This window comes from Podarcis gaigeae, assembly GCF_964106915.1.
Source record: "Podarcis gaigeae genome assembly, chromosome: 8".
NCBI lineage: Eukaryota > Metazoa > Chordata > Lepidosauria > Squamata > Lacertidae > Podarcis > Podarcis gaigeae.
Genome location: NC_139684.1, coordinates 85,568,406 through 85,582,451, shown reverse-complemented (window position 1 = coordinate 85,582,451; position 14,046 = coordinate 85,568,406). Strand labels below are relative to the sequence as shown.

General features: G+C 44.7%; 1 protein-coding gene across 15 annotated transcripts in view; it reads left to right on the top strand.

Moving 5' to 3' along the window:
• Positions 1-14,046, top strand: part of ZNF541 (zinc finger protein 541) — a 37,263-nt gene that overhangs the window by 21,369 nt on the left and 1,848 nt on the right. For 12 of the 15 annotated variants that reach the window (XM_083753598.1, XM_083753597.1, XM_083753610.1 and 9 more), the window contains 7 exons: positions 1,813-2,143; positions 2,333-2,396; positions 6,563-6,705; positions 6,851-6,954; positions 9,704-9,779; positions 10,882-10,970; positions 11,352-11,492. In XM_083753598.1, coding sequence (XP_083609724.1) covers positions 1,813-2,143; positions 2,333-2,396; positions 6,563-6,705; positions 6,851-6,954; positions 9,704-9,779; positions 10,882-10,970; positions 11,352-11,492 — 948 coding nt within the window. Of the gene's footprint in view, positions 1-1,812; positions 2,144-2,332; positions 2,397-6,562; positions 6,706-6,850; positions 6,955-9,703; positions 9,780-10,881; positions 10,971-11,351; positions 11,493-11,577; positions 11,712-14,046 lie in introns of those variants that run through there. The other 3 variants (XM_083753602.1, XM_083753603.1, XM_083753601.1) reach the window with 1 other exon arrangement.

Here is a 14,046-nt window from a genome sequence, read left to right as displayed (position 1 = left end):
ATCCCTGTATTTGAAGATTTTGTGTGTTGGGGCTGAGGCTGAAAGAGTGTGGCATGCCCAAAACAGAGTTGCCAGCAATGTGCTGATTCATAGTTCAATCTTTCTGCACCTGTACCACACTGGGACTCTGAAAACTGAGATCTCTCCTAACGTTCCGTTCCCAATATTAGTCCTTTAATTGGCAGCAATAGGTAGGGGGAAGAAAAGGTTGCTGTGGCTGTTCGAGAAAATGTACTTGGAAGTTTGCCTGGCAACAGTTGAGGCTGAAAAATGCTGCCATTTGGCCAACATGATTGTGACATCACTGTTCCCTCAACGATTACTTATTCATCCCGAGCTGGGTTCTCACGTCTTGAAAACTGGCAGACCCCAAAAACTTGTCAGGCACTCCTCCATTGTCTCCCAAGGCCGGCAGATGCGAACTATCAACTGCGTGTGCCACTAGAGCATGGTCTACCTCTTCCTCCACTTCTAGCCCAACTGGAAGGAAGGTGGAGAAGTGTGGGGGTGGGAAAGGAAGGGAAAGCCAGGCAGCTTCCCTAGCTGTGCACTGATGGGAGGTCATCTCCAGACAACTGCAACTTGTACCATTCAAGGATTCCAAGGCAGATGATGCCTCCTATACAAAAGCTGGAGAGAGGTAGAAATTATTATCTACGACCATGGGAGTCCGCCTCCTACAGACTCAGGCCATTGGTTCATCTGGCAGGGTTTCAGACCTAGAACATTCCAAGCTCTACCTGGAAATGCCTGGAAATTTGGGACTTTTAATGTATACTCCCAACACAGAAATGGCCCTCCTCCAAAATTCAGGCACCACCCAAGTCTGTTTCTTGCCTCTTCTGTGCCTAACTGAAGCACCCTAGGATGAGCATTGCCTCCTGCCATCTATGTTGGGATTGAGCCAGCAAGTAAAAGGAGGTTCTGTTCACTTACCACCACCCTCCACCCCACTGTTCAGAAACAGCACTCCTGGTCCCCTCTCCATCTGCAACAAGAGACCATTAAGACCCAAAAGACATCAGACTGCACAGAGTAAATGGTCTCTCAGATTCCGCAGTCCTGCTGTCCAGTTCACCTCCAACCCAAGAAGTCCTGATGAATGGAGGTAGGGGAAGAAGGTGGTTTCATATTTCCTCTCCCACATAGGTACACTTAAAAGGATGAGCTCCTCATCTTCCATCCATGTAAAGACTGCAGTTTCCTAGGCCTGACAAGATTTTGGGACTTGCCATTATCACCCGGAATGAGAATGAAAACCCAGCTCACTAGCTAAGACTCATAATCAGAAACAGGAGGAGCAACAGTGATGTCATAATCCTTATTATCCACCAACAAGGCTGCATTTTCAGGCTCCAGGGTTGCAGTTTTGAGCTGCCTTAAAAATACTTAAAAGTAATGGGAACTATTAACAGCTACAGCAGTGGTTCTTTTCTGTATAGCTATTGACCAAATAACATACATGCAGATATGTGACATTTTGGGGAAATCCCCAGTGTGGTGGTGGTGGTGGGGCTACAGATATTTTAAATTCCCACTACAAACTACAATTCCCAGGATTCTCTGGGGGACATCATAACAATGTTATAAAAGCTAATATGAGTCTGTAGTGTAGATACTTTACTTGGTAGGATAACCTCAAGTGGGTGGTCTCAAATTAGTTAGCCATAGGGGAGGAGGCAGCTTATTAGGACAGGGTTCTTTTGGGAAATACCCAGTACTGCACACTTAAGGATCCAGGGCCATGCAGGTCATGAGGTTTTCCCCCCAGGTAGTAATCTCAAATCACATGGGCTGTATATTTCGTCTTAGGTTGAGGAGAAGGAAAGCCAGGATGATAAGGATTTCCAAGAAGGCATGCAAAAGAAGAGGAAGAGGCGATCTCGTCCGAAATCTCTCTTCATCCCACCTCCTCCACCTGTCCTCATTGAGATACAGCCTGGCACTGGGGGATGCTTTCAGAGTAACCTCCGTTCGCCTGTCTTCCTCATGGACCACCTCATCCAAGGCTTAGTCCAGTGCTCCCCTTATACGCCACCTCCGATGCTCTCTCCCATTCGTGAGGGGTCAGGGCTGTATTTCAACACACTCTGTTCTTCCTCTACAAATGCTGCTTCTACCAAGATGTACACCTCTGTTCTAGGTATTTAAAACAACCATCTTTCTATGACTGAATATACAAAGCAGTATTGTACTGGGTGAGGCCGCTCATTCATCTGGCCTAATGCTGTTTAATCTGACTGGCAGCAGCTTCCTGCAGTCTTCACTGTTTATTGTTAACATTATGATTATGATTATGATTATTATCATTATTACTATTTTGCAATTTTAGGTGGAATGGACGGAGCCCTTTTGTTCTCTCTTGTGAAAGATACCACCAAAATCAGCATAGAACCGTAAGTAAGGGAATGATGACAATGGTAAACAAATCCAGTAATATCTTGTACTATGTTCTTTCTCACAGATTTGTAGCTGGGCACATGTAAGAATGTTGTGAGTCATTCCAAGATTCTTACACCCTATGTTTTCTAACCACATCATCGCTGCTTGGCCATTTCAGATCTCATTCGCTTTAATTTAAGAACAAACACTCCCTGCATCCCAGACTGCTTTTTGTGCAGCTGTTAGGTGATTACCATCTGCTTTCATTACTTGTGCTTTGTTTACATTTTGACACTGAAAAGCAATTACTCCCTTACAGGATGGAGGAGGGTATTCTTGTGTCATTAAAGTAATCAGCACTCTGGTTATCTCTTGGCCTGTTCCAAACAAGCAATTAATACCCTCGGGAGGAAAACCACAAAAACTTCCAGCAGATAACGTCCAGAATTAAGTCACTGCAGCCTGTAAAACACATGGATATTAAGAGGAGTGTTAGATTTGCCAAAAAAAAAGCAATCTATCTATAAACAGCTGCAGTTCCAGGAGAACCCAAGTACAGGGATCCCTCACAGAAGCCATTCCAAATCTTAAAAACCTTAAGATGTGAACTGACCTTTGAAGCAGAGTAATGAAATACTGGCCAGGTTGTTTTGCAGTACAGGCACGAAGTCATGAGAACATCCTTGAGATCCATTTTAAATTTAGGAAGACTTCCACTTTGTTTAAAAGTTAATCAGGCCTTTAAAATTGTGGTGCTGTCAGGTTTTTCTGTAGTAGTTCAGTGCTACTTCATCTGTATGACAAAACAAATATTTCATCCGCTGAAGTCTCATAAGGCTCACATGAACTAAATCCTTTAGTTATAACTAAATAGACAGGATGGGAAGAACACTGCCAACGTCTTCGACAAAATTAGAATCAGAACAGATTGAAACCAGGATATTCACTGTTTTCTTTAAACTTTACCTCTCCTCTCTGTTCAGGACCAAACTAGACAATATGTTAAATTTGTGTCTGTGTATCAAGTGTCTTGTTTTTACTTTTAAAAGAGCCCTGTGGAGGAGGCTATTGGGCTCAGTGGAAGTATCTGGTGGTGGGATAACAACTTGGTGGAAGTGGGGGTACAGATTTTTACCAGGATCATGACACAGAGGAAAGGGTTTAACCCTACCTGTATGCTATGATCCCAATTCTGATCAGGCCCTACCTCTGTATTTTTTTGTAAAGTAAATATGCATGCATACATGTACTTAATGACTCATCTAGCTTGGCCCTTGGTGAAATCCAGTATGATAATTGTTTATTTTCTGTTGGTATTTTTAGGCTTAACTTGTAGGAGATTAAGCATTTTAGTCATTTTGCACTACTGTTTGGATGCATATCATGATTTTGCCGGATAATGGCAGATGTAGGCCAAAGTGCAGATACCCTTTTGCTGGCTTTGTTCTGTATAAGGCCAGACTTGTAAACAACCCTTCTCTCTTTCCAGCTATGTGTGCATTTGATGTCCCGCACAGGTGTGTTCTGCAAACTTTTAAAAAGACCACTCCTTTATTTGAAATGCTTTAGAAAGGGGACCCACCAGCGGTTTTAGCCATTGAGACATACAATTTATTGCAGGTCCAAGGGCAAAGAGGTAATTCTGTTAAGATTGGCTAGGATTCCCCTTGAGTTGGTAGCTTTGCAATAAACTGACAGAGGTGAGAGGTGTGGTTTAAATATAGAACTGAAGTAGAATAACTTTTGAACATGGAGCATCTTCTGACTAAAGTCGGTTGGAATGACCTTTCAGCCATGCAGCAAAAAAAAGCAAAACCCAACCCCTCCCCCGCCCCCCAGGTAATCCAAATGGTTCATGTTTTGCTAGTGCCCTAAGACCAAGGTTCAGTTTTATGAACCTAGAGAAGCTTCTCAAACAAAGGTCTTGAGCAAATAAAAATACTTTAAACAACTTCTTGTAACTTCTCAGGGTGGAAAGGATGTAGGTTTTTGTTCCAACAGTGTCTCTGCTGGAAGGTAAACTTTAATACGCCTGCCTTTTCATGCATATACTGGGACGCAGGTGGCGCTGTGGGTTAAAGCCTCAGCACCTAGGACTTGCCGATCGAAAGGTCTGCGGTTCGAATCCCTGCGGCGGGGTGCGCTCCCGCTGCTCGGTCCCAGCGCCTGCCAACCTAGCAGTTCGAAAGCACCCCCAGGTACAAGTAGATAAATAGGGACCGCTTACCAGCGGGAAGGTAAACGGCGTTTCCGTGTGCGGCTCTGGCTCTGGCTAGAGCAGCGATGTCACGCTGGCCACGTGACCTGGAAGTGTCTCCGGACAGCGCTGGCCCCTGGCCTCTTAAGTGAGATGGGCACACAACCCCAGAGTCTGGCAAGACTGGCCCGTACGGGCAGGGGTACCTTTACCTTTACCTTTACCTTTTCATGCATATAGAGATTGAGATTAACAAAGCCCTAATCATTAATTCTGTTTTTTTTTTTTAAATGGGTTTTGGCCTTTTCATCATTAGTTCTTCCATTTACCTTTGTCTTAACTTTCATCCTGATGTTCCTTTCAATCCTTTAGCAGGTTTACTTGATGTTTGGATGCATGTAGTCTTTTATTTATTACCGTATATGTTATTCAGTATTTTTCGTAAAAATCATGTCTCAAAGCACCCACACCAGGTGGTACGTTTCTGCTGCACCCTGGCCCCCACAAAACTTGACTCTCATTACACCCGAGGGTTGTTTTACTACAGCATAGCAAGATTTACTGGTTCATGTTTGTTTTTGTTGCCACATTCACCTTGCAAAATGCTGTATAGAATATGGTCATGAGACAGGATTCCTCTCAGAGAACCTAGGGCGGGATTGGATGAGGTTAACTGGTAAGCTGATAGCACAGAAGAGGTAAGGCTTATGTAGCAAGAGTGGCTTTGTCAGAAATAGCAGCAGGTTTTTGGATTAAAGGCGGAGGAGGTGAATGGGGTGGTAGAGGGAACAGGGAGGCCGTTTCTGGCACAAGAAGCAATGTGGAGGAAGGGGAGCAAAGGAAAGCTCGGCAGTAGATGAGCCTGAATGCCAAGTAGCTTGCCATGCTGGAGTACTGTTAACAAGATTGGGTTAACGTGCCTGTGGGTTAAATGTACCCAGTAACAAGATAAATCCGTAACAGGATTAGCCTCTGATTAGTCAAAGTGAGTTTTGTGTAGGTCTTGCTGGAGCAAGTATGGAAAATAGCAGGTTCCCTCTGCCTGGCATCAGAGGCAGCTGTCTCAGCGAATGCTTGTGTAGATAATGGGGTACCTTCCCTTTTAACATACTACATTTTTGAAAAGCAGGGGGAGGGGACCCTTAAGAAACTGCTCTAGCTCATCATTTGTGTTTCTTGTTATTTCTTCCCTTCTGCAAATTCATCTCCTTAGTTCCCTTCCAGTCCTTGTTCCAGCTGTTCTAGATTCCTATTGCCTCCCTTCCCTTCTTTCCCCCCCATTCAACCAACTCCTCCCTACAAAACTGTTTATGTGCCAAACTTAACACAGTGTGGTGTAGTGGCTAAGAGCGGTGGACTCGTTATCTGGGGAACCGGGTTCGCGTCTCCGCTCCTCCACATGCAGCTGCTGGGTGACCTTGGGCCAGTCACACTTCTCTGAAGTCTCTCAGCCCCATTCACCTCACAGTGTGTTTGTTGTGGGGGAGGAAGGGAAAGGAGAATGTTAGCCGCTTTGAGACTCCTTCGGGTAGTGATAAAGCGGGATATCAAATCCAAACTCTTCTTCTTCATTTATTTTATGTGTCCAGGTAAGGTTCCACTATCCCTCTGACTCTTTTAATCACCCACTCTTCACCTTTGCCTTGTCCTCCCCTAGGGTCTAAACTGTAAGACATTTGTCCCTTCTGTCCATCACTTGTAAAGTGTTGAATAACAGTAATAAAATTGTCCCAACAAACTTGGGGTAAGTGCAGAAGTGCTTTTGTTTCTGTTACTGTTCCCGAGAGATTGTGTACTTTTAGGCCCCATGGACCATCTATTCGTGTGGAAATAGCAACTTGGAAACTTCCCCTCTTTATCTTCCATGTTTGGCCTAATTTTAATTTTACCATCTCTTGCTTGTTTATTGTTTCTCATCCCTCATAAGCCTTCACATTCTCTTCCCCCTCCCTTTTTTTTTCTTTACCTCATCCGTCATTTCAGGCACATCAACATTGGAAGTCGTTTCCAAGCAGAGATACCTGATCTTCAAGACAGATCATCCTTAGAAAATTGTGAGCATCCAGCCTCACTAGTGTGGAAGCCGTGGGGAGATATCACAACCAACAAAGAAACACAGAAAAGAGGTGTGCAGAAATGGGGGGGGCAGTTTTCCCACCTGAGGCTAACCCTCCCCAATTATACTCCATTCTTCTTTTCTTCTGTTCCGTTGCATTTTAATTACTCTTGTGCAGACATTTGTTCATGCTTTTTAAAAAATCTCACTTGCAGTAACAGATCTGTTAAAATTGGCCTGCTCCAGTGCGATGCCAGGGGGAGGGACCAACCTAGAACTAGCTGTGCATTGCCTGCATGAAGCTCAAGGAAACATTCTGGTAAGATGCAATAAATTCACACTGGGCAAAACGCACCGGGTGTTAAGAACATAAGCATAAATTACCCTGCTGGTTTAGGCCAGTGGCTCATCTAGTCCTGTTCTCACAGTGGCCAACCAGGTGTCCCCATGGAAAGCCCACAAGAAGGACCTGAGCACAACTGCCCGCATCTGATTCCAGGCAGCCAACGTTCAGTTCATTCATAAAATCATTACAGTGGTGCTCCGCAAGACGAATGCCTCGCAAGACGAAAAACCCGCAAGATGAAAGGGTTTTTCGGTTTTTGCGTCGCTTCGCTAGACGATTTTCCCTATGGGCTTGCTTCGCAAGAAGAAAGCCCATAGGGAAATGTCCGGGGACCTCTTTTAAATGCTGGCGGTGGGGAGCAAAGCCTTCCCCCCCCCCCCTCCGGCCTTCAGAAGAGGTCCAGGAAGGCCGGCGGCGGCCGAAAGGATTTTAAAAGCCAGCATTTTAAAAGCGGTCCGGGATAGCAGGGAAGCGCTTCCCCCTATCCCGGACGGCTTTTGAAGGCAGACGGGGGGGAACAAAAACTTTTGCCCCCCGCCGGCCTTCAGAAGAGGTCCTGGACCTCTTCTGAAGGCCGGCGGGGGGCGAAAGTCTTTGCTCCCCCCTGCCTGCCTTCCCGGGAGAGCGGAGAAATGAGCTGTGATTCTCCGCTCTCCCGGACGGCTTTTGAAGGCAGGCAGGGGGGGAGCAAAGACTTTTGCCCCCCGCCGGCCTTCAGAAGAGGTCCTGGACCTCTTCTGAAGGCCGGCGGGGGGGCAAAAGTCTTTGCTCCCCCCCGCCTGCCTTCCCGGGGGCTTTAAAATTGCCCCGGGACAGCGGAGAAGTCCTCCGCTGTCCCGGGGCGATTTTAAAATGCTGGCGGGCGGCAGCGCTGCCGCCCGCCAGCATTTTAAGATCGCCCGGGACAGCGGAGAATTCTCCGCTGTCCCGGGAAGGCAGGCGGGGTGGAAGCAAAGACTTTCGCCCCCCGCCGGCCTTCAGAAGAGGTCGGGGGACAGACTGTCCCCGGACCTGGTCTGAAGGCGGTTTCCATAGGAACGCATTGATTGATTTTCAATGCATTCCTATGGGAAACCGTGCTTTGCAAGACGAAAAACTCGCAAGACGAAAAGACTTGCGGAACGAATTAATTTCGTCTTGCGAGGCCCCACTGTACTACCCCCAGCAGCGGAGGTAGAACATGGCCATTGATAGCCTTATTCTCCATAACTTGATCAAATTTTTTAAAGCAATCTAAGCATGTGGCCGCGCTACATCTTGTGAGAGCTGCTTTGTTGGACTGTTGAGAATCTCAGGTTGTTTTGAAGGCTTTCGTAATTTCGGGGTTGTAGGCAGGTGGCGTTGTGGGTTAAACCACAGAGTCTAGGACTTGCTGATCAGGAGGTTGGCGGTTCGAATCCCTGCAACGGGATGAGCTCCCGTAGCTCGGTCCCTGCTCCTGCCCACCTAGCAGTTCAAAAGCACGTCCACGTGCAAGTAGATAAATAGGTACCACTCTGGCGGGAAGGTAAACGGCATTTCCATGCGCTGCTCTGGTTTGCCAGAAGCGGCTTAGTCATGCTGGCCACATGATCCGGAAGCTGTATGCCGGCTCCCTCGGCCAAGAAAGCGAGATGAGCGCCGCAACCCCAGAGTCGGTCACGACTGGACCTAATGGTCAGGGGTCCCTTTACCTAGGCTTGAGGCAAAGGATCGGTTTAATTTACATTGGGAGTGCCCATAGCTGAATGGCATGATGCATGTTTTGTGTGCGGAAGGTTCCATGCTCAATGCCTAGTGTCTCCAGTTAAAAGTTTCAAGTAGCTGATGTCATGAAAGACCTCAGAGAGCCAGTGCTAGTTATCATAGGCAAGACTCTAACCTGGGTGGATAAACAAATAGCTGGACCTGGTAAAAGCAGCTTCCGATGTTAAGGAATATTGACAGAGTCTATTAAATCTGGGGTTTTTTTGGGTGCGGGGAGAGCAGTGGCTCAGTTGCATGCAAATACGCTTCAGTGGAGTAATCTGTTAATGGACTAAAGTACAGTGGTACCTCGGGTTAAGTACTTAACTCGTTCCAGAGGTCCGTACTTATCCTGTAACTGTTCTTAACCTGAAGCACCACTTTAGCTAATGGGGCTTCCCACTGCCACCACGCCGCTGCCACATGATTTCTGTTCTCATCCTGAAGCAAAGTTCTTATCCCGAGGTACTACTTCTGGGTTAGCGGAGTGTGTAACCTGAAGCGTCTGTAACCTGAAGCATATGTAACCCGGGGTACCACTGCATAGTCCATTGTCAGGCCTAGTTTGCTTTTCCTCCGTTGGTTTAATATTGGCGATGAGCCAGTGCGCGGCCACTTGATGCCATGCGCAGCATACTGCTGGCCAACACACATCCGCTGTATATTGCTGCACAAACTGCAGAATCCATACTGTAGACTCATTGACATTGGGGGGTGGCGGAGAAAGTCAGTGCAGTATGGCTCGCCCCATACGTATTGTGCAGCCTTGTAGCAGTGGAAACAGACGCACTCAGGCAACACTAAGAAAAAATATTTTCCAAGTGTTTGTGCAGAAACAGTGCCGCCTTGGGCAGCTGCCAGATGTCAACTGATAGGGAGACTGGACTCACTAATAGCAGTTAATAGGAGTCGGTCTCTTTCTCTCCCTTGTGGACAAGTTCCCTTACTTGTTTCTACTTGGAGGGAGTTATGACAGCTTTCTCTAAAACAATTACAGGACGCGCTGGAGATGCTGTTACTCCAAGGACCACAGAAGCCTCCCTTTCATCCTCTTGCTAACTATCATTACTCAGGTAAAAGCAAATTGCCTACATTAGGGTATAACCATTGCTTCCATGAAACCCATAAGTATTTAGCAAGATGCCATAGCGGCTGCGTTCGCGCTGCACGGTTTGTGGCTTACCATGCACGGGTTGATCGCGCCAACTTTGCTTCTCTCCAGCAGCGCTGGGGGGAAACAAACCACGATCCCTGGCTTAGCATTGCCTCGGAATTCTGCACAGAGGATTTTAAAATGCTTGGATTGCGTTTAATGCAATTCTGAACCTCGTAATTCTCAAGCAGAGTCCTGCTCCAACTGTCCTTTGGGAAAGAAGAATGTAAGTGTCTAATGAAATGCAAATGCACGTTCATTGCCCCCAAAATGGTGCAGAACATCATTCAAGTGCTATTGGCTGACCTCTCCTCACAGTGACTCTTAGCATGTGGGGCCACATAGCGGCATGCAGTGGGAGAAGCATTCTAGCATGTGGAAGAAAATAATGCTCACTACTGTGTGCATTCTGCCTCCCAGTGTTGGAGCACCATTCTCTCTGAGCAGTTCACATTGTGTCAGCGCATTATTAAAATAGCTTTTGTGTGGTGGTGATGGGCCCCATATTGAAACTTTAATTAAGGACACCAGAGGTTCTGTACTGCCAAAACTTCTAGTAATTTTTTTTAAATGAAGGAGGAAAATTGAAGGTTGTGACCTTAAGATTAACTGTAAGCATGCAGCAAAATTAAGTACAGCCAAATACATCCCCTCCAAAGCTTTATGATTTCATAGTTTAGGTTTCAAAAATAGCAGAAATGTTGAAACTAACATCGGAATTAGAGAATTGAGCATTATTTGTCCATTGCTGGATGAGAAATATCGTTAACATGCTCTCACCCTTGGTTTTTAATATTATGAAAATAATGTGGGCTGTATTAATCTCGGCAATGAATTTTAAATGCTAATTATAAACAAACCAGAGGTCCTGAAGAATTTTCCAAACACGTCGATAAACTCATGATGCAGGTTTCCCAGTTCAGGGAGAGTAGGCAGAAGAGGAGCAATAAAGATTTTAGTTTTGTGAGAGCAATGGACCATTAAGCAGACTGCCTGTCTCCTGTTTCTTGTTGCACCTCCAGGTTCACATCTGTGGACTCCTGCAGAGAAGCAGTTGTTCAAGAAGGCTTTTGGCTTGCACAAAAAGGATTTTTACCTCATACAGAAGAAGGTAGGGACTTCAGTTGGCCGTGGAGCCATTATTCGGGCTGCTTCATCTCACAAAACAAAGTGTCTCCCCTCCAATATTTAATCTGAAGGTTATCCAATAGTGTTTGGGGTTTTTTAAACCCTATTTTAGAATCTTTTGTTGGCATTTAAAGCCCCTGATTATGTGGTCATGTGTATTATAGCATCTTGGGATTATTTTGCGCAAAGAGGTTCCCTGCTCACAAATTGCCTGAGGCTGAATCTAATCCCAGATCCACAGGAACAGAATGAAGAGAAAACGAAAACAACATATATGCTGTACATTTAATATTGCATCAGTTGCTCCTTTGTTCACTTTGAATTTTTCTCCCTTTTCCCCCCTTCCCCCCATCCTTTTCAATAGATACAAACTAAGAGTGTTTCCCAGTGTGTTGAATACTACTATAGCTGGAAAAAAATACTAAAATTTGACACCAGTCGAGCACAGTTAGTAGAAAAGAGGCCCAAGAGAGAGCAGGATGAGGTAGAAATGGATGAAGAAAAGGTATATAAGAGATTGATGGGGATCTGGCAGAGGTTTGACTGACTGATTTAAAGCTGTGCCCTTTACCTTTCCCTCCCTGCTTTAGGAAAGGTAACATTCACCGCAGCAAACTCTCCTGGGGACAACGGCTTTTCCTTACCAGCTTCCTCTCGCATCTGTTGAAATAGATGCTTGTCTACGAAAGCTCATGCGGCAATAAATGTATTGGTATTTAAGGTGTCCTGGGACTCTGTTGTTTTTACTACGAAAGACTAATGTGTCTGGCTCTTTTTTAGGGCATGGAGGAGAAGCTCGGTTTCCATAGCTGTAGATGCCCTCCGTATCATTCATGTGCCCTTTTCTTTTTTTAAATGGTGGGGGTGGAGTTCTGATAGGGGCAGTGACATATATCGGGCAGGTGAACCTATTGCAGCTCAGCACAGAATCGCTGCACCCTTTGCAATGGCTGCCATTGGATCATCTTGTGTCTCTTTTAAAATCGGTCTTTTGATCAGCACCATCACACTCTTTTTGCTCTAATTAAAAAAAAGAAGTGAAATACCTCTTAAATGAAATAGCATTTTAGCATTATAACGCTATGTTTAAAACAGTGCTGAAAAACCAAAATCTCTTTTCTGGTCACTGCCATTGTCACAGGAGTGACCAGAAAGGTGTTTTGTTTTGAATCACTATTTTATTAGCAGCTTTGCATTACAGCACAAATAACCTTTTTTAAAAGAAAACACTTTAACAAAATGGAAAACAGAAACTTTTCCAGCTAACTTTAACTACCTTGTTAACATGGCAATGACTAGAAAGGGTTCTTTTTCTTTCCCCATTAAAATAAAATGCATCATTATGCATTCATTCAAACATTTATACCTTGCTCTTCAGATGGAAAAGCTCCCAGAGCGGTTTACAAATCAATAAAATTAACACCATCTCTGCCAGATTAGGCAATATTTTAGCTAAACACTTTGGAGTTTGGTATCAGTAAACAATCTTGCAATAATTTTTCATTTATACTTATTGATGGAGATACAGATAAGTTAGGACGTCTGTAATCTCTACTTGAAGGATCACTTTGACATTTCATTTTAAATTCATTACCTTTGCTACCTTCTTAAGAGAGCAATATCTGATATTTTTGACACTGATTTTGAAATATTACTTCCTTGACGTTAAGTTTTTCAAATACTTTGAAGTCCATATTGATAGTTTCCTTCTCTGTGATGTTTAAATCAGGTTACTTCTAACTTGGAAATACCAGTGCCCTATAGGGGAGTTAGAATTCATCCCCCCCCCTTCATTTCAGTTTCTTATTTTTGTGTCCCGCCCTGAGATCCCTTTGTGAAGAAAGGCAAGTTAGAAATACCTGAAAATAAATAACACTCTATCATTTAAGTGGTATTTCACTAATATATATATATTTCAAAATATTGCTGGAAAAGACTAATTAAAATGGCACCTATTGTAAAGGTTAATTAATGGTGAAGGTGCACTGAGCTTCAAGCGACTGCTGGGTTAAATTGCACCTTCTCATTTCCTGCCCATTGCATTTATGTCGTGCCCCCTGTTGTGGACAGAACAAAATGGGATGTACATACAGAAGAAGGTGTAGTATCCCCAATAGTGTGGGAGGTGCATTGCAATTCTACTTGTAGCTTTCATCGGAAAAGCAGCAATTGAATATCGCTAGGAGCCACCCACTCTGGAGGCCGCTCTAGGCTGACCCATCCATTCCGGAAGGAGTGTAAGAACTGTTCTGTTGGTTTAAACTGCCTCTTTGTAGATGCAGCTTGTGCATTTTTTCAGAAGGGCCGAGGATTTGATTTTATCCTTAAAACAGCAGCCGAGGTTCTCAGGAATCCAAATCCTGCACCAGTTCCACATTCCAGATAGAATTGGGTACAGGCAAAATTATGAAAGGTGCCTGCTTCAAGCACTGGTGAGAATTCATTGTACCACTGGATATGTAAAAAACGATTCTTAACAACTTTCGATAAAAAATGAAGCACATTTGAATCCTCGCCCCAAAATAAACTGGATGAAGGGGCAAAGCAGACATGATGTCGATAACATGAATGTTGCTTACATCATTCATTTTCTTTAGTAAATATCAGCAGTGTTGTGGGAGTGTGGCCTTTAATATTTTGCCCTTGGCTGTGGTCCGGGTCTGAGCTGGAGGAGCTGGAACTGATTCAGATGAGGACCTTAACCAGGGCAAAGAGTTAAAGATCTCCATCCCCATGCTGCTGCTATTTGTTCCAATAAAAACAAGCACTTTGCAGCCATTATGTGATTAACATCATGCCCCTCCCTTTAACCCTTCGTCTAGTTTGCTATGGGTGTGAATGGAGTTCTGGTCCACATCTTGCCTCTGAATGTTCCGCATCTCCTGAATACTACATTCCTTTCAGTGTGGTTCAGATTTGATACCATCTCAAAGTGCTAAGGTGCCACCAAGCGTCGCCAGCCACATTGGAAAGATAATGAATTTATCTTCGGATTCTTTATTGGGCTTTGCCAGAGGCTTAATAATAGTGTGAGAAGGAAAATTACTTCTGTGTAAAAG